The sequence below is a fragment of the Desmodus rotundus genome, chromosome 11, assembly GCF_022682495.2.
Source record: "Desmodus rotundus isolate HL8 chromosome 11, HLdesRot8A.1, whole genome shotgun sequence".
Classification (NCBI taxonomy): domain Eukaryota; kingdom Metazoa; phylum Chordata; class Mammalia; order Chiroptera; family Phyllostomidae; genus Desmodus; species Desmodus rotundus.
Window position 1 is genome coordinate 63,744,932 of NC_071397.1, and position 26,621 is coordinate 63,771,552.

General features: G+C 45.7%; 1 protein-coding gene across 8 annotated transcripts in view; it reads right to left on the minus strand.

The window, feature by feature from the left end:
- Nucleotides 1–3,284: 3,284 nt before the first annotated feature.
- The window catches only part of FYN (FYN proto-oncogene, Src family tyrosine kinase), a 201,274-nt gene continuing 177,937 nt past the window's right edge, over nucleotides 3,285–26,621 (minus strand). For 6 of the 8 annotated variants that reach the window (XM_053913814.1, XM_053913813.1, XM_053913815.2 and 3 more), the window contains 2 exons: nucleotides 16,557–16,688; nucleotides 3,379–4,891 (listed from right to left, as the gene is read on the minus strand). In XM_053913814.1, the coding sequence (XP_053769789.1) occupies nucleotides 4,683–4,891; nucleotides 16,557–16,688 (341 nt within the window). In that variant the 3' untranslated portion in view covers nucleotides 3,379–4,682. Of the gene's footprint in view, nucleotides 4,892–16,556; nucleotides 16,689–26,621 lie in introns of all 8 variants that reach the window. The other 2 variants (XM_053913819.1, XM_053913818.1) reach the window with 1 other exon arrangement.

Below are 26,621 nucleotides of genomic sequence, written 5' to 3' on the forward strand. Positions count from 1 at the left end.
ACAGCCTGAAGGTCTGGGAAAGTAATTCTGTGTGAAGACAAAGGGGGATATCTTAGGAGTAGAATATCGAGTTTTCCTAAAATTACAAAGTTAGAATGAGACCTTGAAGGCCCCAGGTCCCAGAGGGTACAAGTGTGTTCCCGTTGATGTTGAGATGAGTTTGGGGGACATTTGGGAAGCACTAATGGTGCTCACTTCGGGCTGCAGATGGGGCTTTCCAAACATGTATTGAAGACTGGTGCCCACACGTTCAGAATAGCTGCAGGTCTAGCGCCTCGGGCTGTTCACAGCGAATCCAGGTGGGCGCAGCAGGTTCTTAGGTACGTGTGTCATTCCCGGGTCCACTTGTTCAGCCCACCAGACGACGTCCTCCATCTAGCCGTCCATCCCACCAACATCTACCATCGGCTCATCACTGCCCAAGGTACAGGGAGAATGAGTGAACAAGTAGGCAGTTTGTTCTCAAGGAGCTCACAACCTGGCAGGGAAAATGTGTGAAAAGGAGAGTCGTATTATTGAACAAATTATTAGAAGAGTAGTAAGTGTTCTGGAAAAAAGCACAGTGACCTGGAAGCACAGTCATTTGTGACCGATCATATTTTTCTTAGAAGAGTCCCTGCCACATTGGAATGGCATTTATTTTTATTTTCGGCCCTCAGAATTAATTTTTAGGATAAAGGTGTATCCTTCAGCCCCCCCCCCCCCCCCGCAAGGGATTCTGAATATTTTGCATGTTTGGAAAGAATGAGGTACAATTTAGAAGTTCATTATGAAAAATTTCTGAGAGTGTAGGTACATATAAATTATGAAGGTTCATTCGATATTTCAAAGATATTTTAAATTATTTTCTTCTCTGTAGTTGTAATCTATATTTTGAAAATTAAGATAAACCATAATATTAGTACTCACTTTACTAAATCTGTACCCCACAATATAATTTTTAGAATAAAAATTTGAGCTTCCTTTTCCTCCCCAAACTATTTCCTCTCTCCCTCCTTCCCTTCCTCCCTCCCTCCCTCCTTCCCTTCCCTCCTTCCTTTCCTCATAGCAAATATTTTGGAAAGCCTCATTGAACTCCAACAGTATAATATATAGTGGTAAGAAAGCCAACAAAAGTTATCTAAACCTATTAAAATACCTTTCAGGAACGAATTGACCGGACACCAATACAACCTGTCAGGAAATGCCTCTTCTGTCAAGCAAGGTTCTCTTGTCCTGAGCCGTGACAAATGAATAGATGTCATCCCTCACACAGCGGCCTTCAGCGTAATTAGCCTCTGTGCACCGCTGAAAACCTTACCTCCTTTCAAGACTCATGAAAGAACCCTTCCAATTAATAGAATATACATTCTCAAGCTCCCATAGGAAATTTCAGATAAAGTTTCGTAGCTCCAGTGATACTAGAAAAATTCTCTGGCGCCAAGATTTAGCCACAGGAGCATTCCCGTCTTTCTCAAGGCAGGTAAACACCCTCTGGCACTTGTCAGGAGGCCTTCTGTAGTGCGGTTGTATTTGAGGGATTATGAATACCTTAACTTCTCTCCTGGAACTGGCTGGTTCTCCGTACACTTGTCTTTGCCATGACCAACACGGAACCAAACGCATCCTTTGCTTGGGTCTGCACCCTAACGCCCTAACACATGGGGGGCCCTGCTGCTACTCCGGCCCAGCGGTGCGCCCTGAGGAAGAGTGAGCAGGGGGTGAGCCACAGTGAGAGTGGCTGAACAGAAACTGTTTTGTCACATTTACGATGTCTGAGCTTTGTCAAGCTGCTTCTCCAGTGGGTTTTCTTGATTTGAAGAAAGTGATAACAAACAGTTTATTAGGAGGTCTCCCTCGGCAGCACAGCAATGCCAGATGCCAGCTCTCCTATGGGAACAGAGCGAGAACTTAACTCGTGACCAGGTTACCAAAGACAAAGAATAGTTCACTGTCACTTACCACTCAGGTACCTTTTAAGATACTTTAATTTTCTGTCTTAATGAGAGAAATTTCTGGTCAGAGAATTCAACTTGCTCACCCCAAACTTTCTTAACTTGTGAGGAGGGAGAGAGAAGCTTCTTGGGAGGGCCTGTTTCATTGCCTGGACCGGCCTACCTTAGGGATGGCTCTTGACAGCACATTAGCTTCTTGGAAGAAAACACCCCCAAAATGCTTCTGATTTCACCGTCTTTATAGCGACTCTTCCTTCTATTCTGCAGCCCTACTCTGTGTTTCCGAGCAGCTCCAGCATGCTGCATTGTGGGAGAGTGCCCGAGTTACCGCAAGTCCTTAGTTTCCTTCACAGGAGAGAATCCACAATGAACTCAACTGATGAATTAAAGGCTATATTGTGGTTTGAAGAGACTCTTTGTTTTTAAAGAATCTGTTTAGAACAGGTTGTCTATGACTTCTTAGGATTTTTTTGAATGACCAAGCCAAAAAGGTAAAAATCTTCCAGAGAATATTTGCAAATTATCAAAACTAATGGGGTGTGAAGATTAAACACAAAGTTGTCTTTGCAAATATCTAGAATGTGTTAATAAATTGCCCAGTCATACCAACTGTGTTAATACCCAAAACAAAACCATAAAGACTTGATTAACCAGAAATCCTGTTTTACTTAGAAAAAAATGTTGGAAACCCTTTGTAAAGTACAAAGGTTGTTTCAGCAAGACAACTGTCCTCCCTGCATGATTCCACATGACACCGGTGATCTTAGAATCGCAGGATCTTAGATCTGTAGGAACCTACGGCAGATCTCAACCAGCTCCTTCATTTCTGCAGACGGAACCTGAAAGTGAGAGATGCCAGGTGGCTGTCCAAGGTCATACAGCTGAATGAGGGCAAAGCCAGGCCTGGAGAGTTAGCCTGGTCTACCCCCTGCCCCTGCTAGCGCACCAGTCTGTTTCCCTGCTTAGCAACTGCATCACAGAGGTGGAGGGACACTGGGAAACATATAGACTGACTCCAGGACAAGAAAGACTCTCGAGTAACGTCTCATTCTCCTTGTAATTGTCTCTTTCTCCTACAAGTGGGACACAGAAAATTCCAGTTAATGTCTGATAAATTAAAATGTTAAGGTAAGCCTACTCATACTTTAACAGTCCTCTGAATTAGCTAGACAATAGCCTAGCCTTTCCCAGGAAGAAAAGAAAAAGCACTCCAGGTGTCCCGAATGTTCCTGTCATTTGGAAACTGTCGCACAATAGTTAATTCCCCAGGTGACTCTCTTGCACCTGGCATGGAACAGATATGTCACTACCAGAGTACCTTCCATATTTAAACAAATGAACAAAAAAAAATTCAAATGTAAAATGTTCTCTTTTTAATTACTAAATTAAGAAAGTTAAACAATTTAAAAATGTAAACTCACAAATAAATCATAACAGAAAAAGTAATTAAGACTTCAGAGTTGCTACTCAGTATTAAAAACTCAATAGAAATAGGCTTTTTGATTTGTTGTTAAACATGTAATTCAAGGTTGGTACAAACAGCAACTAAAAATGTAATACTTTTTTTTTTTGTGCATCCCCATGAAATGTCAAGTAGTGCATAGTTATTCCACTGGAGAATTCTTGGACATATAGAAAGTCATTTCATTAGCAGTACAGGACATTTAAAACACTTATTTTACAACAGGAAATGTACAACCCCCACCCTCATCTTCCCCGTAAGTTTTAGTTGCATGAGAAAGTTTAGCAGGTCGCCATGACTACAATGCTATGGGTTTTAGATCATTTAAATGTGGTTACAAGATTTATTAAATAAAAAAGTTTGAAACATTTCAGCATTCATATTTTTATACAAGAAGTTTGTGTGGTATCCATCTTCCAGTTCCCCTGGTAGTAGTGGCTGTTTGCTGGCTTAAATATGCTCACTTTTAAGTTTTAAGAACAAATCGCAGTTAGGTCGAAGCTAATACTGGAAACAGAACTTGTGGATTCAGTTCAGGGGCTGCTGAAAAGAGTCAACGTAACAGCCATCTATAGGTATGGACATGAACCAAAGAGAGCAATCCAAGTTAAAAAAAAAAATCATGCTCTGAAAAAGCCAAAAATGAGGCCACCGGTTTTTCAGAATAACACCAGTGCTTTTATGCTGATTTTGCAGTAAAATCCAGACTCTGGGGCCTGAAGCTCTGTGGCCCAGGTTGGCCATGGTCTCCACGTTAGCACCCACATGGTACATGTACAGGGACATAAATATTATGTGTATTCATATTTATAAAAAAGGAAAAGAAACAAACATCTGTCCTGATTGGTTTTTGTTAAAACATGAAAAAAAATTTTATTGTTTAGACAAAGAGGCCACTTTTGGAAAATAATACTTTTTTTTTTTAGTTGAATCAGGTAAAGACAGAGTTAAAATCACATAGGATTTGCATTTTTAAAAAAGGAAAGCATTAGGATTGTTGGCACTGGAGTAACTATTTACACTGAACAGAGGTTTGGCCTTTTACATAACATCGATACAATGCATTTTCCAAAGTCTGAGAAATAACAAGGTTCTGTCTCGTATGCTTCACAGAGGTTCGGATGTGGGGACAAGTGAGGGCCATGGAAGTTCGTCAGCTTCAGAGTCACATGCAATCTGATCCTGGACTGTTCTCGCTGCCCCGGAGCAGCTGGCTACAGAATTGAAAGCTAATGGGGAGGGGGCGGAGGCCTCTGGGACAAGGCCTCTCTCTGCTGACCCATGTCTTACAGGTTTTCACCAGGCTGGTACTGGGGCTCTGTGGCTGTGAAGTAGTCTTCTAGGAAGCCCTGTAAGTACTCGAAAGTGGGCCGTTCTTCTGGGTCCTTTTTCCAGCAGTGGATCATGAGCTCATGCAGAGAGATGGGGCAGTCCTGTGGACAGGGCATCCTGTAGCCGCGCTCCACCTGCTCCAGCACCTCCCGGTTGTTCATGCCTATAAAGACAGGGGCGGTGAGAGTGGGCGCCTGCCGGCCACCAAGCCCTGCATCTCCTCTTTCTTCTATTTTGAGCCTGCATTTTAAACCACGGTGAGGGATCCAGGGTGGAACCCTGCCTTTAAAAGGACACCACACCACTCAGAAATAAAAAAGGAACGCACTTCTGATACACACAAAACCCAGATGATGGATCTCAAAAGTGTTATAAGTGAAAGAAGCCAGACACAAAAGGTAACATACCGTATGATCTCATTTATATGAAATTCTAGAAAAGGCAAAACTGCAGTGATAGAAAGCAGATCAGTGGTTGCCAGGGGAGAGGGGGAGGGGATGCCTGCTGGGGGGCTGCAGGGAGCACTGAGGGGTGATGGGCATGTTTTCTATCAGGGGTCAGCAAACTAGTCCTGTAAAGGCCAGGTAGTAAATATTTTAGGCTTCGTGGGCTGCATGCAATCTCTGCTGCATATTCTTTTTTTTTTTCTAACTTTTTAAAAACGTACAAAAGAAAAACAGGGTGGAGCTGGATTTAGTCCATAGGCAGTATCTGTCCTGTATCCTGTATGTGGTGGTGCGACTGCTTATGTTTGTCAAAACTCACTGTATTCTTAAAATTGTTGAATTTTACTGTATGCAAATTACACTTCAATCAAGATGACAAAGAAATGTGAATGAAGCAGACAAAAAGAAATCCATGGAATGAAAACACACTCCTTGTTTATAGCATGTACAAGTTCCATTAATAAACTTCATAAATTAGCTTTCCTCCTACCTGGGCAAGCTCTTGATGCCCTGCTGTCCAAGATCTGCCATCATGCCACCATGGCTGGGCACGGTCTGGCCCAGTGACCCTGAGGCTTGGTGACTCTGATGGGGAGACAAGGCATCTCCAGGGCCTGTGTTTACTGATGATCTTGGACAGGCCATCTATCATGTGAGACCTCTGCGGCCCTCTGAAACATCGGGCTGCGCGGCACGAACAGGAGGCGATCTGAGAGACGGCTCACTGCGTGCAGAGTGCAGCCTCCCCACATGCTGGCCTTCTTGACAGAACAGGAAACACACTCGGGGTGAGGCGAAGGTCCTGACCCTGGTCCCAGTCACCGCCAGGCACTATTCTCTAGTTTTCCTTCCCTGTTGAGCCATATCACGTTCTGCCATTGCTTGCCAAGCCCTTGTATGTTTTGGCTGCTCCTTGGCCCTGAGCCTGTTATCTGGAATCCTCCCCAACTTCTGACCCAGTCAGTTTACAAAAGCAAGAACCTAATTTTAAGCTGTACGGAAACCTAGATTTCTTTCCCTGTCTCTCAGGGGCACAGCCAGCAGGACACAGCGTATGTGTGTAGCAGCTCCCTTTAGCTGGGCAGGAGGCGGCGGCCCCCAGCTAGAACCCTGTAAGCCTCATCAGAGGAGCTGGGCCCAGGGCACGACCCTATCTCCCTGGGCAGGGGACACCCAGACTTTGGGATCTGCTGCCAAGTCTTTGTTCTGCTGTTCCTGTGGGAGCCGGGTTTATCTTGGCTCTCGTGGCTGTCAGTCTCATGCTTGCACAAGTCCTGCCAGGATGCTTTCTGACTCTCTGCCACTCTAACTTCTTCAGGTGGTAAGATCCACACATTACTCCCACTGTGTTGAAGTAGGCCTTCCCTCTCACTTTGGGATCATCTTTATTTTAGGGAGAGGTTTGGTGCACGCGTCTGGTCCCCTGCCCCCCACAGCAGGCATGACTTTACAGGTGCCCTCTTCAGTTGGATGTCTGGTCAGCTCCGTGGCTAATTAGCTTAATTAGCTCCAACTGGTGGAAACTCGTTTTGAAAACTCAGGATGCGGCAGGGAACTGGAGCAAGGGGAGGAACCTGGCGCTGCCAGGAGAACGTCCTGTAGTGCTCTGGACAAACGGGGTGAGGGAGGGGCCCGCGATTCCTTAGCCCCAGTCCGCAAACCCAACAAGCTCTGCAAACCAAAAGTGCCTGTTACTAACTCACTTGGCAGCAGAACTGGTCTGAACTGACCTCTTTCGGACATAAAACCTGACGCAGTGTGAGGCCATTTACTGTTCTCTTTGTTCATACACATTGCCGCGGAAGGAAGAATACATTTGAATGCAGAGTGCTGCTCCAGACTTTCCTAGGGTGTTATATAATGCATGGTCTACGCACTGTATGGTCTTTTTAAAAAAAAAGTCTCATTCTGGGAGCACATGCGGTCCCAAGGGTCTTGGCTGGGAAGTCCTGGCGGGAGTGACAGCAGCCACCACACTCCAGCCAGCCCAGAAAGGGTAGGGAAGGGCATAACCACATATCAGGACTGGCACTCTCCCAAGTGTTTCCTTGGTTTCATAGTATCTCAGAAGCCACGTGGCCTGAACCCGCACAGATGCCCCTTGTTCCCGCCCTTGCCAGGGGCCTGTAGGAACTGGAGGAAAGACAGCAGAAGGTCTGAACCTCAGAAGGTCTGACAGCCCCTCCCCCGCCCCAACACCTTTTAATGCTTTATTCTGGCACCGAGACTGTCCAAAATGGCCCTACAGGGTTTCCGTACTCATTCTCCTATTGCTCTGTGGAGCGTATGTCTGTAAATGTTTCATTGAATTAGACAAAACTACTCAAATGGAAAGATTTCATGTATTTTTTAAGAACTCTAAACTCAATCTCCAACACAGAAAGTTTAATTGACCACTTGGGTCAAGCCTATTTTTCCAGTGCTCTGTCCAAGCCTAGGACACAGCAGACATAGCAACTCGGCCCTCAACTGTAGCATCTCCCGAGGCAGCCTGCTTCCTGGGTGGTCGTAGCCGGGGGACAGGGGACTGTGCTGTAACTCCGCAGGACGCTGGCCGCCCCACCCTGTCGGCTCAGGGGCATGGTCCTTTTCATTCTTCAGCTCCTCTCCTTTCTCTTCTCATGCTCTCTCTGCACAGGCCTCTCAGAGTATGGAGATCACACGTAATGAATTCTGTGCACTGGGCCAAATAGGGACATACTAATGACAGCTTTGCCAGCAAAAAGGGGTCTGAGACAATGTAGTTGGCTGATAATGACAATCTGAATGGGACTAGCTTGTTTTCAACCATCCATAAGCCAGAACCCATACAGGCTGACCTGCGAACCTGGCACCACAGTCAAGAGATGCCCACTTAGCAAGGCGTAGGCTAGTTTTTGCTTCCCGAACAATAGTCGATTTAAATGGATTGTGTTCAGATTTAAAAAACAGTATGAGAATGTAGTTACACAAACTTTGAAAAATCATATTTACTTCAAGAATTTCTTTTTTAGCCAAAGTGGATTTTACTCTGTATACTACTATAAAGATCAGCCTATTGCATTTTTAAAATTTTAGATGGTTTCATATTTTTGTTACACAGAAAACTGTTATTTTTCTTCCTTTTTAATCCTCACCTGAAGACATTTTTCCCCCATTGATTTCTAGAGAGAGAGGAAGGGGGAGAGAGAAACATCAATGTGAGAGAGACGCATCAATCGGATGCCTCCCACATGTGCCCAGACCAGGGGCCGTACATGTCTGGATTGGGGACCGAACCCCCAACCTAGATATGAGCCCCGACTGGGAATTGAAGCTGCAACCTTTCAGTTATGGGATGACGCTCTAACCAACTGAACCGCATTGACCAGGGCTATTTCCTCTCTTTTAGCCACTTTCCCTAAAACATTGGCTTTGCCTGTACCTGCGAGGGGAAGGGCAGGGATTGGGAAGGAAATATACAAGAGCGTGGGGGCCAGGCAGTCGGAAGCGTCTTGAGGGACAGGTGTACTGGGAGGGAAGAATCTTTTTATCGTACTTTTCTAAGTGGAGTGGACAGTGAGGGAGGAGGGTACTTGGGAATGGTTTTCCTTTTTTTCTCATTTTCAGTGGGAAGAATGCCAGAGAAATAGGAAAGACAGAGACTTTAAAACATGATGTATGGGCCCTGAGTGGTGTGGCTCGGTTAGTTGGGCATTTTCCCACAAAACAAAAGGTTGTCAGTTCAATTCCCAGTCAGGGCACATGCCTGGATTGTGGGTTTGGTCCCAGTCATATGGGAGGCAACTGATTGATGTTTCTCTCACATCAATTTTTCTCTCCCCCTCTTTCTCCCTCCCTTCCCTGCTCTCTAAAAATAAATAAGTAAAATCTTTGAAAAAAACCCTTGGTATATGGGCATGTTTTCAGGAAGCACTGTCATCAGTGGTTGGGCCTCCAGGCTTCCTAGTGGGAGCTGCAACAGAGGCCATTTCTCCACAGGAGAGTATTTCCTGCCAGCCCCTGGTGGCTGAGCCCAGGAATTGTCATATTCACAAATTGTGTCCAGGAGAGTCCCAGGTTCCCACCCTCCACGTCAGAGAATTGGCGAGGGCTTGGCTGCCGGCAAGCACAGATGCCCTGCCAGTCTGACTCCAACGCTGTCCTCCTCTGCCCCCACGGCGGGGCGAGGCCCTCCCGCTCCCTCACTGGAGTCGGTCAGTAAAGTGGGCCGTTTCCGTGGGTAACTCCCACTGGGCACAGCACAGGGGCGCTCAGTTTGCAGAAAACCTGTATAGCCTTCTGCGCCAGGGTTTGCTATGCTATCCTCTTTCCCTAGATCCTCCATGGAGGCCCCCTGTCACCATGGATTTTAGGGTTTCAACATGGTCTGATGGCACCGTTTTCAGTCAGTCTGCCCAAAACACTGCAGCTGAGATTCTCCAGCCATGTGGACTGTACTCACTTCCTGCCATTATGATTCTATTACCCTTTCTTAAATCATTTTGCTGGCTTCCTCTTAGTTTCCGAATTCAGGTCAAGTTTCCAACTCTCACTTTCCAACCCTTACTGTGTCTTGTTGCCAACAGAGTCCATTTTCACGGGTGTGTATTTCTTTCTCTTCTCCCCTTCTGTTTCTCTCCCCCGCTTTTAAACTTTCCTATTCCTCTTCTTTGAGCTACATGTTAACTCGGTAGAGCCTCCCCTCTTTTTCTTTTAATTCTTTAGGGGAGAAAACCTCTTCGTTTTCATGGGCACGGCCACTTCACTACTTCCAACTGTATCTCTCACTGTGTCTCTCGGTAGGTGACTTGATCTCCCTGGCCTCAGTTTCTCCATTTGTCAACAAAATACCTCAGCATTCATGGTGCTTTCAACTGTTTGGGAAAAAGTCTCATATGAAAGAAGAGAGTTTTGCTGCACAGCTTTCCATTTGTGCAGCTTCCTTGTATGGGTCTCAGAGGGCCCATCTCTGCACAATCAAGGATTTTTAACCATTACCTGTTCAGGTTTGCATCTGGATTTGACTGTGGGCTGCAAGAGCCTGGATCTTTGTGCCATGTAAATAGCTGAGCACTTTAACAATGGGAATGATGTTCAGGTTATGAGACGTCCAGATGACTTTTGAAAACTGAGCTTTGCATTTAGAGGAAATGATAATATATTGTGCGTAAGGCCTTCTGTCAGAGGCTCCCCTGGCTTCTCAGCATGAACCCTGCAGAAGGCCCTTCTGTCTAGCGTCTGTTGAGCAGGACTGTGCTGGTGCCAGGTGGAAGGAAGCGGGACTAAGGTGATGGAGCTTACTCAGCACGAACACCTGCTACCGGAGCATCATACGCTCTGGTTGTCTCACTGGGTAACAAGCAGGACACTTTACGTTAGGTTTTGGTATAGGACCACAGCACACATTTTGGGTAGACAGATGCTGTTCGGATGAAAATAAAGGAGAGACCTTGAGAATGAGAAGGCACGATAATGACAAGCTTTGTTTCTCTTTCCCTGTCTTACCAGATAACCTCAGGTCAGCGACTTTTATTAAACCCACTATGTTAATAAGTACAGAAATGATGCTACTCAGGTACCATAATACACAGAAATTATTTAAGGTAGATAATGCAGTATCATAAAGGACTCCTTTGTCCCAGAAAAGGAGACGTGAAAAAGAACATGAAGTAGCCATGAGGAAAGCCAAGGAAACGCAGAGCGGAGAATGAGGGGCAGAACGCAGGCCAGAACACAGGACTCAGCAGTGGAGCCCTTTTTGGGCCGCTGTCCTCTTCCCTCGCCTTCTGCTCCATCCTCTCCCCCTCTCATCAGCCACACCGGCCCAGAGAAACCTTGTCGGGGGAGGTGACACCATGATTCCTGGGCCTTCCAGGCAGGATTTCTTTTCTGAGGCACCACCATGAACTGAAAGGGGAAGTCTGGAGGGCTGTGGATGGGAGTAGTGAAGGCAAGGGAGAAAACCCTCCGGGCTAGGATTTGAGGTAGCGTCCTGCTTTCCATTCTCTTGGCTGTTAACTCCTAACCTCCTCCTACCCCAAGAAAAAGCTGCTCCTATAGGCATGTTGGGCCCACCAGGAAAAAGGCTGCTGACAGGCTGCTGGGTACATAGGAACATGTGCCTATGGTTCAGGGCTCTAGCGTATCTGAGTGGGGCATAGGGAGGGCAAGGGTAGGACTTCTAATTCTTTAAGGAAGATACTGTGTTTTCACTAATTTCCCTTGCTTCCTCAAGTCATTCTGAAGTGACTAGATGCATTCAAGAAAGTCAGGCAGCTGTCACTTGCTAAAAGATTTGAAAGTGCTTCAAGTGCATGATAAATGTGATGTGTTTAAGAGAATGTTCAAGCTTTGCCAGATCCTGCCAAACTCACAAAGCAGCTGTTCAGTTGAGAGCCAGCACACAGAATGGCTGGGACATGCTGCCTAGAATGGGGCTGGAACATTGCGTCTGAACCCACTGCAGGGTCAATTTCCCTGGCAACTTTGAGGATGGAGACTGTCTCATGCCTGGGAAAATACAAGCTATATTTATACGTGGAGATGACGGATCGGAGTTGAAATAGGCTGAATTAAACAACCTTGTTTCAGAAACCTCATGGGCATGATCCTCTTCTTTCCCCTCTCCCATCCACCCACCCACCCACCCACTTATACATACTTGTCCACTCTACTATGGGGCAGACACTGTGCTGGGCATTGGGAACAGATAACAGGAGCTCCCTTCCCCTCCAATTGTTCAGAGATACTGGAAAATACACACACATAGAAGCTTCCAAAGAGTGTACAGGGTATCATGGAAGCAAGCAGAAGGGACAACCCATTCCATCTGGACATGGAGAAGGCTACCTCTAAAGGAGGTGATTGTGTTGGGCTTCGAAGGATTCTGAGGCAGACAGTAAAGCTGAGAAGAGAGATCAGCATATGCAAGAGAGATCTCTTGGTATGAAGGATGAGGGTATGTCAAGAGAAAATTGTAAGCCAGGTCATGTCACTCTCCCACTCAAAGCACCTCAAGGACTCCCATATCACCTAAGAGTAAAAGCGGAAGTCCTAACAATGACCCAGGAAGCTCTATCTGATCTGACCTGAGGCCTTTCGTACCTCCTGCTCCCTCTGCTCCAGCCACACCTGCCACCTTGCAGCTCTTCAGGGCCTTCGTGCTCAAAGTTCTCAAAGGAATCCTTCTTCCCCCATATCCACCTGGTTTGCACCTTGCTTCTGCTTCCTTCAGGTCTTTACTCAGATATCACCTTCCCAGTGAGGTCCTCCTTGCCACCCTTTCCTGATACCCTCTATCCTCCTCCTTGTCTTATTTTCTCCGTGTCTATTACGGCTAGCCAACACTGAATATATTTGGCTTATTTACACTTATTGTCTGTCTCTTCCAAGAAGAATAACAGTTCATGCGGGCAGGAGTTTTTGTCCACTGGCTCATGCTGTACTCTTGGTGCCTGACAGTACTTAGCATATTGTAGGTGCTCAATAAATATTTGTGGAATGACTGCAGAAAGGGTTATTAAGGAGGACTATGCAAAACTAAGGCTTCTGGGGTTTATTTGGAAGGTAAAGGGAAGCTGTGGATGTTTTTAACTAGCTGAGTAGGGCAGCTGGGTCTGTGTTTTCTGGGATAATAACTGGTGGTGACAATGATAGAATGGTGGTGGGGGTGGAGGAGGTGGGGAGGCTGAAAGCAGGAAGTCCCATGAAGACGTCACTGCAGGAGTGGATGACAGCCTGACAGGGGGCAGTGGCAGTGGAGGCAAAGAGAAGAAAAACCTGTAGGTGAAATGACAGGTTAAAATGCACAATGCTGATTTTATGCACCGGCACCACAAAATTGCTTTTTTGGTGTGTTTCCTTTCTCATACACCACAATCCATCAGTACAAAATCAGCTCCAACCTTGGCGCAAAGAGTGGCTGTGAACCTTGGCTTACAGAAAAGCAAGCTGGACTGCTGTGCTGAGAATGCATTCAGGTCAGGCTGCTACAGGGAATTTGTAACACAGAGCTGTCCTTGTCACACATCTCTAAAGCAACCCTCTTGTCTGGTAGGGTGATGTGACTCCTCCCTGTTAATCTCAGTGTCATGTTTCAATATTTTTTCTTTGGCTTTAAGGCTCTGATTCAATTCAAACTTGTCCTTCTCCCCTTCCTTCTAATCCATTCCTTTTATAAAACTTACTAACTAACCAAGCAATCCAATGTTTTATTGTCTCCTTCTCCCTTTTGCTCTTCATTTGCTCACACCTCACATACTACATTCTAAGTTCCCCCTCTGATTCTTACTCTGGACCTTCTTTCATGCTGGGCAGAAATGCCTGGAAAGCTTTATAAAGCCCATTTATACGTCACCGCCTCCTCCCTCGACCTCCATCCTCACCTAACAGCCAAAGTACCTTTTCTCTGTGTGAAGGCAACACAAGGCCATTCTCAGGTATGAAAGAACTCAGAAAAATGTACCACCACCAACCGTTCTTGGAAAAGATAAAAAACAACTGAAAATATACTCCAGCCAACTGCAAAGTTACTAAGTGGAGAGGTTGGAACAGAAGTTCTGATGGACAGGGGCTCAGGGTCTGGCCTGGGCACCACCAGCAGGCAGCAGGACTCAGTGCAGCAGAGAAGCGCCCGTCAGCAGCTCACAATGGCTACCGTGGCCACGCCAATGGCAGCAAGAATGCGCAGGGGAAGGCCTTCCTTCCACAGTGACATTTGGATGGAGCTTAATGAAATTGTATGTTCCTTAAGAATTGTTATCCTTCATTAAGGTAATAATCCTGTAATTGGAACCCTTCTGTAACAGCCTCTCCCTGAAGAAGAGTTTACTGTGAGGTTCAGAAGTCCAATTAAATATGATTATAGCTATGTTAAAAAACAAAAACAAGAAGCACCCATGGTGAGGAACAGGCCTGGGGACAATTTTCTGTGGTGAGGCATAGCTTATGTCACTCCCCTGCTGACACAGCTCCCTGGCCACCACTGCCAACCAGCCAGGCCCGTGGGTCTCCCTGGGGCAGTGCACGCAGCCCCTCGGGATGGGCTGTGGCCAGCCTTCCCTGCTGCACCTCCAGGCTTCAGCTCACAGCCTCTTCTCAGACTCATTGTCCCGCAGCTCCCGGACTGGCGCCACCGCCCAGGCCTCAGCGCCTTCCCACGTGCCTGTCCTTGTCTGGGACGCTTTTCCTCCTTTAACTAGAGGAGGGAACCCTGCTTGCCTTCTTTTCCATGAAGCCTCCCTCATACCGCCCCCTCTTCTGTCTGACACCCTCACAGAATGGGGGCAGCTATCAAGCCCCCTGCACATCAGCAGCGGCTCAGTGTACATAACTGTGCGTAATAAAGGGGATTCAGTTCTCATTTTGAGCTCCTCTGCCATCCTCACAGGGTGGTGAGTGAGAGGCCCCTTCCAGTACCTCTCTGTAGATACCCGGCTCAGGCACCCCTGACTCCATTTTCAGAACTAAGATTCAGGGCCCACAGTGGGTAAATTCAAGTAATCCATCCCTTGAGGATGATTTCCTCTAATAATAAATAAGTAACGAAAAAGGATGATTTCTTCCTGGATTTGAGGCGTATTTTATCCACCTGACTATAAGCTCATGAGTGCAGGGGCTACATTTATTTGTTTGCTCACTGCGTTACCTGCAGCGCCTAAAACAGTGCCCAGCCCCAGGAAGGTTCTAGTCAATGTTGGCTGGGAATATGAATGTCTTATTTGTACTTATTTCCCGGGCAGAGCAGAAAGCCTGGCATGGTTTCAGTTTACTGATGCTATGCGGAATTAACGAATCCTAGTCTGAGCTGTAAAACAGGGCCATTTCCTTTATGTTAAACCCAAACTTGATAAAGAGCCACTCCCTCAGAAGCACACACCTGCCTTCCTTCTCGGAGGCCCCTGCCCCCACCCTTTGTTTCAGCTTCTGCCCGTCACCCTGAGAAACAAAAAGCAGCTTGTAGCACTGGAAGGAAAGGCTTCACAGAAACGCAAAACAAAATTAACCTTTTCCTCCCAAATGCACTTAACACACTGAGTGATTATAAAACCTGGGGGATCAGGGAGAAATTAGTGCAAAATTCAGGCAACAAAAAGAGGTCCCTTCACATCTGCAAAATCCCAAGACCTGCACATTTCCCCATGAGAAGCAACTCAAAGGTGCCCATGCTGTGCTCCAGACCCCTCCAGGGCAGCCCTTTCTTCCCAGCTGGCTGGCTGCTCCCACTTGTGCACTCGGGGAGCAGCCGCTGCTGCGGCATCAATAAAGCTGACTTCCACTCGCATCTCTAAACGCCCAGTACTGGCGCTTCAGAGACAGGGAATTTGTCAATTTTGACTCTGTGCCAACCTGGCTCTCCTAGGAGACTCAAGGCTACACCAACCCAGAAAGAGAACCTCTTTCCTTCTCTGCATTTTCTGAAGATGACCAGAAACAATCAAAAAATGAACAAAGGGATTACAAATTAATCTGCATTCACTGGCTCCTCTGACTGAAAAGATTCCATTACAAATCCAGGATTTGCAAGAGACCTCAATTCCTCTTTAATCTCCACTATCGTTCTATCGCTGCCTTTTTTTTTTTTAAGCTCCTTTCTTAGGCAGGGAATGTGGGGGAGCTGCGTTCTTTCTTCTCTCAGCAGTAACTGGAAAATATGTCCTTAACATTTCCGAAAGCACATCGTCCCTGCACTATAACCACTAAAGCGTGGACGTGAAATGGCACGAGTGTCCTTTACGTCACCATCTGTCTAGATTAATGAATTTAAGTGTGAATAACCTAAACCTGTGGTTTCTTTGGAATCTGATCCTCAGAAAAACTCCAGAGCCTTAGAATCTCAAATTCCTTTACATTATACTTGCTTTTGCATAGCATCTTTTGACTGTTCAGAAATGGGCAGTGAGTGGCCTCTAAATTGCATTTTGCACGCGCCTCTGCTCTCTCTGGCCATCTGGGGCAGGGCCTGCAGAGAGAACAGGTCCTGGCATCTTCCTGCCAGCTTCACTCCATGGGTCAGTGGTACAGAGTAACCAAAAAGCAGTGGGGGCTTTTCTCCTTCTTTTTCCCAGGAGTCTGCACACTCTATTCGGGCAGAGGTTCTGCCCGTGACATTTCTGCTCTGGGAGCCACAGACACACAGTCCTACTGGGACAGGAGAGACTGCTTGAACTGGGTGGGCCAAAGCACTCACACCAGCTGAGTTAGTCCTGGCACAGGATTCCTGGTGGCTCTTTGTCTACGTACCACAGTGGCTCCCAGTTCTGCTTTTCTCTGGCCAAATACCTGCCCATGTTCTTCAAACTCATGCTCAGGCAGAAAGCTGAGGATGAGGCTTACTTAGAAGGCACATGGGGCGAGATTTTCCCAAACTGTGATGAGAAATCATCCAATGAGAGGCCCACTTCTGCTGGGTCCTGCACTTACCTGGGTAGGGCACTCTTCCTTTGGTGACCAGCTCCGTGAGTAAGATTCCGAAAGACCACACGTCAGACTTGATCGTGAACCTCCCATACAGGGCTGCCTCGGGGGCTGTCCACTTAATGGGGAACTTTGCACCTGCAGAAAGAACACCTGGTTACTCGTCAGGCAGCGAGCACCACACTGCGTGTGGGGTTGGGGGGGGAAAGCAGTTGGAAATAGCTCTCACAGGAGCAGGTTCACAGAGAGGATGGGAAGGAGGTGACACAAGGAATGAACTAGGACTGAGAAGCTGTGGGGCCTAGTCCTGGCTCTGTGGCCTTAAGCAAGCCAGTTTAATTTTAATTTCCCCACCAAAGAGCTGTATTTCAAAGCATCTTTAAGCTCTGGCTTCTAGACCTTGAATCTACGACCACATTGAATATCATAGATTTCGTCGGGAGGTAAATCTAACTTGTGAATTAGGAAACTAACTTATATGTATATTTGCTTTGGAACAATGTTACATTTTAATAAATACACACAGCATTAAATCATAAGGCTACTCTCATGAATCCTCTGGTATATAAGACCATAGTTTTTTCTTGTTAGGTACAGACATAAAAACCAGATCAAACCACCAGCTTCTCCCAGGGTGGGGACAGTTTGTTGCAGCCCCTGTGCTGCGGCTGTGTTTCCCTGAGTCTCTCACACCTACAGCAGAGAAATGATTTTGCCTCTGGCTGCTTTCTTCCCTACACTCCCTTCTCTCTACATATTCCGCCTGGTTAGTGGCCATCTTTAATTCTGGGACAGTTTTTTTCGTCGGTATTGTGTGATCCCTTGCTTACCCCCCTACCTTTCTCCTGCCAGCCAGAGAGGCTGCTATATAATGCTTGCTTTTTCAAAGAGCAGTCTGGCCTCCATGACTGTCTCATGAGTCTCTGATTTCCCAAGACCAAGGAGCAAATTTCACACCTAAGTCAGCAGAATCTTTCCTTTTAAATTTCTCCAATTGTGAAAAGAATCCTCTCTCTAATCCAAACGGAAGGGTGGGGTCCACCCTGCTCTTTACAAGGCCAGATGTGTGAACAGGGAATTAAAATGGATTCAGCAGCCTGTGCTCTCACACATTCGGCTCAGCTATTATAAAGCAGGTCCATACATTTCATTGAACAAACTAAAAGGAAAACACAAGGAACTTTTATTACTGATGTAAACACAATTATATGTTTAATGCATGTTAGGAGTTCCTGAAAAAATCACACAAAGGCTAACGCAAACCAGAAATTTTCATAGTGCCTCCTCTAAGAAGTCACAATGCACAAAATGGCAAACGATTAAAATCTTTAAATTAGTATGGTTTTAATAACCAGAGGTATGATAAATTACAGCAATTAGATTTTTGTTTTAAATATAGTGCATGATAACATCTTTAGCAAATCTAACTAGAATTTTCTGGCAATATAATTTTCCTTTCCATCTCTTCTCTGCCACTGAAATGAAATTAATGAAATTAAAAAACCCCTACTATTTCATTATGAGGCATCTCACATTAACACTGGAGCAGGGAAGTTATTCTAGAGTTTGCTTTTCTTTTCATGCTTTGAGTTATTTGTAATTAGCTGTTTCTCAAGCATAATTATTTATCTCTGTCCTTAAGGGCTGCAGGAATCCACACAAGGCCTGGTATTCTTTGAACAGTCATTTGGTTTCAGAAGTCTCTTTCAAGGTATTCTTCTCACACTTCCTATCGTTCAGCATTCTGTTCACGCGGCTTTGGACTCTGAGCTGCTGGGATTAATGTGATAGATTTTCTTCAGTGTCAAGAGCAGACTTTGCCCTGGACCAAACCTCAGTTGGAGTTCTCTCTCATTTCAGAGAATTAAAGGTATATTACATTTATTCCTATTTAAACCATCTCTTGAGCCAAATGGCTTGGAATCTATGCCCATTTTTGAAGCAAATATAACATTCTTCTCTACTTGGCAGACACAAATCCTGAAAATAAAATGATAAGCGAAGGAGCCTTTCTTCCCTTATTAAAATCACTAACATTGGTAAAGGTGTATGTGTTGCTGAAAGTAAACTATTCCAAGTTTTATAAATGCATTCTGGATGTTTTGAGAGATTAAAAAGCCCCCCAGATTCCAACATATCAGCCAGTTTTGCTAGTCTGCTTTATTTTCTCATTATAACATCTACACAAGAATTATAATGTATAAAACTTGAAAAAATAAGTTAAAACAAAAGCTGTAATGGAAATCATTTGTAGATAGGTGGTTTGATTCAATAGCAAGAACTACTTGAGTTTATTTTGTACTAGTTTTCCTTCTACCTAATGTATTTATGCCTAATACATTTTGGAGGGGAAAAAATGAAGGATGTCTTTGTCCAATTTTTCCTACTTCTTTTTAGCCTGAAAATAGTAGGTACTGTTGACACAACAAGGTTCTCTAAAGATAGCTCATATTTTCCTTTTCAAGGATGATAAAGATTAATAAATTAAAGCAGCTATAAGCTGTTAATCGTTAAAGAAGCTTTTAACAAAATAATGAATCTATGCTCACTCTTCTATTCACTTCATTACCTCAACTCCCCCTCACCCTGTTTTCCCACCTCTTGAAAGTACAGGCGCAGCTCCACCCGGGAGACAGGTCACCTGGGGTTTGGGGCAGGGGCCCTTGTAAATGGCCACGCAGGCTGCACACTGCAAACCCTAGTCTGTGAGAAGGACTCCCTAAGGCTGTTCAGTACCCCAGCTGTGTGATCCCAAAGGTGGCCCCGCTGGGGACTGTGAGGGGCTCCTTGGGAGAAGTTAGGAACGCTCAGAAACCTGGAAGGAAGGAGCCCCTGGGTGCAGACATTGCCTTTCCCTTGAAAGAAAAGTTCTGCCCCCTCAGATTTTTTCACAGATAGTGTGGCAGGCATAAAGTCAGCATCAAAGTTGTCTTCTAAGCAGTAAGGGCTTGTAGAAAAAAGGAGACAATGTTGGGGGACCTACACCAGGGTGAACTTGGTATTGTTATGCAATCAGCTGACTCTTCTGGAAATTCTTCTGTTTGGGAGCAGGGTTCAGATACCAACGCAATTTCCTCTCCTCGTCACTGTACTGGAGGAAACGCAGTAAACTAAGCGGTGCGATGAACTAAAAAAATAAAGGAATTACTTTCATTCTAGTCTTTACGTCTTACTGAATTACTTGAACAGTTCAGGATTCTCTCAAGCCAATCGACAAAAGCCGTACATCGTCTGCATGGTGGGTATGTATTTATGCGAGGGCCCGAAGCACCCTTTCTATGCAGTGTCTGCTGGGCAGCGTGTGCAGAGCTCACTGCCTCCCAACGCAAACTCATTGCTGAAAGCTCGACTCAGTGCCGTCACTGGGGCCCACGTCCTGGAACTCCCAGAAACGTGGACTGTCTTTGGACTTTAGTCACTTACTTCCCTGGACTAGGATTGAGGACTGGTTAGCCTTGCTCTGCATCCTGTGGTGAGGAAACATGCCGGTGTTTTAAATAATAATTTCTGATTCACATCTCAATGTTGTTGCTCTAAATTCTGTTGAGATGTGAGCTGAGTGGTCATAAGCTGCATGTAACAACAGGGGATCTTACTCACTGTCTTAGCTTCAACAGTTATCCTAACTCCACTGACACCTGCCTTTCAATCACCAGATGGGAGCTCCCTTCTGAGTTCCTGACCTCCTCAATATCTCCACTGGGAGGTCTCAAAGGGCCGCTCAAATACAACATGCAAAATTTACCTTCCCCACAATTCTGTTTCTCTTTCAGGGCCCGCTGCCTTGTAAACTGCCTGGCTGATGATAGCAGCATGCTGCGCATCCTCCTGATCTGGATGCTGCGCCGATTTGCTCTTCGCGGTGCACTCAGGTAGCAGCACAGAGCTGCCTAGAGAAGGAGCTCAATAAATCTGCACTGAGTCATCTTGAGTCCCTGCTGCTTTATCATCCTCCACACACTGAGTCCACTTCATAGCCCTCCCTCCAGTCCTTGCTCGCGCACTGTTACCTGCTTGGACTCCTGCAGTGGCCTTCCAGTTGGGCCCACCAGCACAGTCTGGACTCTCCTCCCTCCTTCTCCAGCCTCTTCTCGTGATCCCGGGCCTACGTTCCTTTGCTCTGCTGTCCCAGCCTCTCCATTGATCTCTGACTGCTCTTACCTGCTGCAGGGCCATGGCACAGGCTGTTCCCTTTGTCTAAAGTCCGCACCCTACTCCCACCCCGTGGCTATGCCTGCTCCTCCTTTGCTCTAGGCCTGTTGCTGGTGCAGGGAGCCTTTGCCTGAGCACCGAGACTGGGTGGGCTCCCAGCTTTGCGCTGCCAGGTGTCTTGTTCTTTGTGGCTGTTACTCTTCAGTGCAATGAATATTACAAGTATCCCCCACTTTTGAAACTTTGCATTATGCCACTCTGTTTTTACAGAAGACCAACATTAGCACCTGTTTTCGCTAACTGAAAAAGATCTGAAGAGGTTTTTCACTTTTACAGAAAAAGGCAAAGGAAAAAAATAGCGCCGCTGTTTGTTTTGCCGTGAGCAGTTTGGAGGCAGCACCCAGAGCAGCAAGAGCCGCCCGCCTCGCTCCTTCCCGGGAAGCCACACTCAGCATCTCTCAGCATCAGGCCACCAGAGCTCTGAGCTGTGTCTGTGAGCACCTGGGCTTGATCTCGATTTATTTTGTGCATACGTTAGCAAGATGTGTCCTGAGGTAACTGCTCCTTTGCTTTACTCCATTTAGGCTTACACACTGTTTCCCAGGAACAGTCTAGTTCCCGACAGTGGGGAAAGCCCGGAGTTGTCCAAAATGACTCTCTCAATAGGTACTGCCTCTGGGAGCAGGAGCACGTCTTTCTGGATGATCTTTCTGGATATCTCTAGGATTGAGTCCAGTGCCCCAGGCACAGAAGAAGCCAGATAAAGAGGTACTGAGTGAATGACTCACTGGATTGTTGATTAGCCCTTTCAGCCTTCCCTTCCAGGCTGTACCCCAGTTCTTTATAGGGCTTATTGCCAATTTCCTTCTCTGGGCGAGTCCTTCTGTCCTTGTCCTCAGTGACCAGGCACTGTCTGTCACCAGTTGGGCGCCCTTTTAAGGGTCTAACAATTGCCACCTACAGTTGGAAAGCATCTGTTACACACTGTTGAAACTTAATGACACCTGGAAAACCATGTGTTTTTTAGTGCCAAATGAAGTGCGTGTAGATCCTCTTGGGTCTGAGTGAAACTGTCTGAGGTGGAGGGAGCCCCAGACTTCGCTCTGTAAGGAGCATGGGGCCCAGTTCACTGCAGTGGAGGTTTGTATCAGCAGGCAGATGAAGTGGCCAGAGGCTGTAGGAGTGCTCACAGCAAAAGACAGCGGAAAATCCTTTTCTTAATAGACTAGGGTGAGACACAGGGCCATGGTCTTTCTCATTTAAAATAAGGTTGATAATCATCTATGCTTTATATAAGAGAAAGGAGAGGGTTTGTGTATTTATATAGTTATCAAAGTTTTTCCGCAAAGCACAACAAAAACCCCACTCACTACTGCTGGGTTGGTTTTGTTCTTTTTCTTCCTACTGTAAGTATTTCTGGACTTTTCCCACATGCTTGGCACTGTACTCAGTGCTGGAGTAAACTCAGACTTCAGCTCTCGAGTTCTGGTCAAGATGGAGGCATAGGTAGAAGTGCTTCCCTTCCTCACACAACCAAAAGAAGGACAACAATGAATTTAAAAACAAAAAACAACCAGAACTGCCAGAAAATCAAACTGCGTGAAAGTCTAACAACCTAGGAGTTAAAGAAGAAACATTCATCCAGACCAGTAGGAGAGGCGGAGACGGGCAGCCAGGGCAGAGAGGATGTGCAGCAAGGTGGTGGTGGACTGGGCTGGGCCAGGCGGTGGGTGGTGGATGGGATTTCCCACATTCGCATATGAATAAGCCAGGAGGAACAACTGGGGAGCAAGACAAACCATAGAACCCAGGGTTTCAGCGTGGGGAAATAAAGCCTCAAAATCCCTGGCTGTAAAAACCTGTGGGGATTGCAGTGGTGGGAGAAACTTCCAGCCTCACTGGAGAGTTCATTGGAGAGACCCACAGGGTCCTAGAACGTATGCAAACTCACCCACCTGGAAATCAGCACCAGAAGGGCACAATCTGCTTGTGGGAGGCGAGGGAAGTGATGGAAAGTAGGGCGAGAGCCAAGCAAGTGGCATCATTCCCTCTCAGACCCCTCCCTCACATACAGCACCACAATGCAGTGATGTGGTTGCCCTGCCCTGGCCAATACCTAAGGCTCTGCCCCTTACAATGTAACAGGTGTGGCAAGACAAAGAATTATGGCCCAAATGAAAGAACAGATCAAAACTCCAGAAAAAGAACTAAGTGGTAAGGAGATAGACAATCTATTTGATGCAGAGTTCAAAACATTGGTAATCAGGATGCTCACAGAAATGACTGAGTTTGGTCACAAAATGAAGGAAGAAATGAAGGCTATACAAAGTGAAATGAGGAAAATATACAGGGAACCAACAGTGAAGGGAAGGAAACTGGGACTTAAATCAATGATTTGGAACAAAAGGAAGAAATAAACAACCAACTATAACAGAATGAAGAAGTGAGAATTCAAAAAAAATGAGGAGAGGCTTAGGAACCTCTGGGACAACTTTAAATGTTCCAACATACAAATCACAGGGGTGCCAAAAGGAGAACAGGAAGAGCAAAAAATTGAAAACTTATTTGAAGAAATCATGAAAGAAAACTTCCCCCATCTGGTGAAGGAACTAGATGTGCAAGTCCTGGATGCTCAGAGAGTCCCAAAGAAGTTGGACCCAAGGAGGAAAACACCAAGGCACATCATAGTTATGTTACTCAAGATTAAAGATAAGGAGAGAATCTTAAAAGCACCAAGAGAAAAGGAGACAGTTACCTACAAAGGAGTTCCCAGAGGACTATGAGCTGATTTCTCAAAAGAAACCTTGCAGGCAAGAAGGGGCTGGAAAGAAGTATTCCAAGTCATGAAAGGCAAGGACCTATGTCCAAGATTACTCTATCCAGCAAAGCTATTATTTAAAATGGAAGGGCAGATAAAGTGCTTCCAAGATAAGGTCAAGTTAAAGGATTTCATCATCACCAAGCCCTTATTATGTGAAATGTTGAAGGGACTTATCTAAGAAAAAGAAAAAGATCAAAAATATGAACAGTAAAATGACAACAAACTCACAAGTATCAACAACTGAACCTAAAAAACAAAAACTAAGCAAACAGAACAGGAACAGAATCACAGAAATGGAGATCCCATGGAGGGTTATCAGCAGGGAAGGGAGGGAATGTGGGAAAAAGGTACAGGGAATAAGTACAATTGGTAAGCACAAAATAGACAGGGAGAAGTTAGGAACAGTATAGGAAATAGAGAAGCCAAAGAACTTATATGTACAACCTGTGGACATGAACTAAGGGGAGGGAGGAATACTGAAGGGTAGGAGGGTGCAGGGTAGAGGGGGGTAAAGGGGAGAAAAAATTGGGACAATTGTAATAGCAAAATCAATAAAATATACTTAAAATCTCCAGCTCTCATGGAGCTTTAGGAAGGAGATAAAATAAATGAGTGGCCATTATGTATGTCAGACAGTGACAAGTGCTATAGAGAATAATAAAATGAGTTACAAGGGCAGATTCTGTGGGGCTTTGCAAGCCACACTAAGAACTTTGGACCCTGGAAAGGCCTTGCACTTGTGGTCTGTGTTCCGAGAGGTGAGTGATGTAGAAGCTCATGCTGCCTCTGTCCTCCCAGACCTGGGGGCTGTGATTTTGCCCAAGAAGGTACCTCCAAGATGGAGGCATGGGTAAACATGGCTTACCTCCTTGCACACATCAAAGTTACAACTAAACTATAGAACAACCATCATTCAGAACTGGCAGAAATCAAGTTTAATGGAGGTCTTGCAACCACGGAATTAAAGAAACCATGTCCATCCAGACCAGTAGGAGGGCCAAAGACGTGGAGATACAAAGTGGGCTTTTCACACAGCCACGTGTGCTGGATAAAAATTCAGGAGGGTCTCTCTGGACCGAGGGGTCCCAGACCTACAACAGGCCCTCCAGCCCAGGGATTCAGTGCTGGAAAGATAAGTCCATGTGGCTTCTGGCTATAAAAACCAGTGGAGAATGAGTTGGTGGAAGAAACTTCTGCATTCCCAGGCAGTTCCTCTTAAAGGGCCCACACATGGATTTACTCAGACTCATTCCTGCTGAGCAGGAATGGGGCAGCAGCTTAAAAGGCACCAGTGGCATATGGGAAGGAACCGAAGTTTCTAGCATGATGGCAAGAGCTGGAGAATAGCTTTCTCTAAGTCAGAACTGCTGGTGGATGCCAATGCTTCTCTACTAAGCTCTCCCCTCACAGAGCCGCAGAGCACGGGCAGCAGGCACCATGCATGAGACTCCATCGACCTAGCTTACACTATTTGTCCCACCCTGGTGATTCCTTAAGATTCCACCCACCCAACTTGCAGGCCCACCCAAGCAGTTAACAGTGGCTTTTCCATACAAATGACTTGTCTTGGTACATGCTTCTGATCTTCCTAAATCCTCTCAAACATACAGCAGCTGGCCTCAGTGAATGCCCTGTATCTTGCTAAGTGACCCCAGTCCTGGCACTAGCAGCAGCTGGCCTTGGTTCATAGCCTGGCCTCACTAGGGCACCTCCAAGCCCAGTACAAGAAGCAGCCAGCTGCAGATTGCTTTACATCTTATGCCAAGTGGCCCTAGACAAAACACAAGCAGGCACCAGAACCCTGCTGAAGTAAGTCCTGCTCTGTGGAGTGAGCCCCCTGCACAGCTGATCCTCCTTGGAGGGTGGAGATTGGTGGTCAGTGATCACAGCCAGTATTTGTAGCTGGCTGGCCTGGGTAAATCTCTCCCATTGACCTGCCAACAGCAATCAAGGCTCAACTACAAGAGGAGGGTGTACTCAGCCCACACATAGGGTGCACCTTGAATACCCAGCTTGGGTGATAGGGGAGATTGTGCCACTGGACCCCACAGGCCACCTACTATATTAGGTCATACTACCAAGACAGAGAGTCATAGTAATTCTACCTAATAAATAGAAACAAACACAGAGAGGCTGCCAAAATGGGGAGACAAAGAAACATGGCCTAAATGAAAGAAAAGAATAAACCTCCAGAAAGAACTCACCAAAATAGAGATAAGCAATCTTTCAGATGAAGAGTTCAAAACACTGGTTATAAGGATGTTCAAGGAACTTAGTGAGGACCTCAACAACATAAAAAAGATCCAGTCAGAAATGAATGATACACTAATTGAATAAAGAATGATTTACAGGGAATCAACAGTAGAGTGGATGAAGCCAAGAATCAAATTGATGATTTGGGACATAAGGAAGCAAAAAACAACCAACAAGAACAGCAAGAAGGAAAAAAGAATAACCGCCCCCCGCCAAAAAAAAAAAAAAAAAAAAAACCACGAAAAACTGAGGATAGTATAAGGAGCCTCTAGGACAACTTCAAGAGGTCCAACATTTGCATCATAAGGGTACCAGAAGGAAAAGAGAAGGAGCAAGAAATGGGAAATCTATTTGAAAAAAGTAATGAAAGAAAACTTCCCTAATGTGGTGAAGGAAATAGACATGCCAAGTCCAGGAAGAATAGAGAGTCCCAAACAAGATGGATGCAAAGAGACCCACACCAAGACACATCATAATTAAAATGCCAATGGTTAAAGATAAAGAGAGAATCTTAAAAGCAGCAAGAGAAAAGCAGTTAGTTACCTACAGGGGAGTTCTCATAAGACTGTCAGCTAATTTCTCCAAAGAAACTTTGCAGGCAGGAAGGGGTTGGAAGGAATATTCAAAATGATAAAAAAGCAAGAACCTACAACCAAGATTAATCTATCCAGCAAAGCTATCAATTAGAATCGAATGGCAGATAAAGAGCTTCCCAGCCAAGGTAAAGCTAAATGAGTTAATTATCACCAAATCATTATTATATGAAATGTTACAGGGATTTATTTGAGAAAAAAGAGATAAAAACTATGAACAATAAAGTGGTGAAAAATATATATCTATCAACA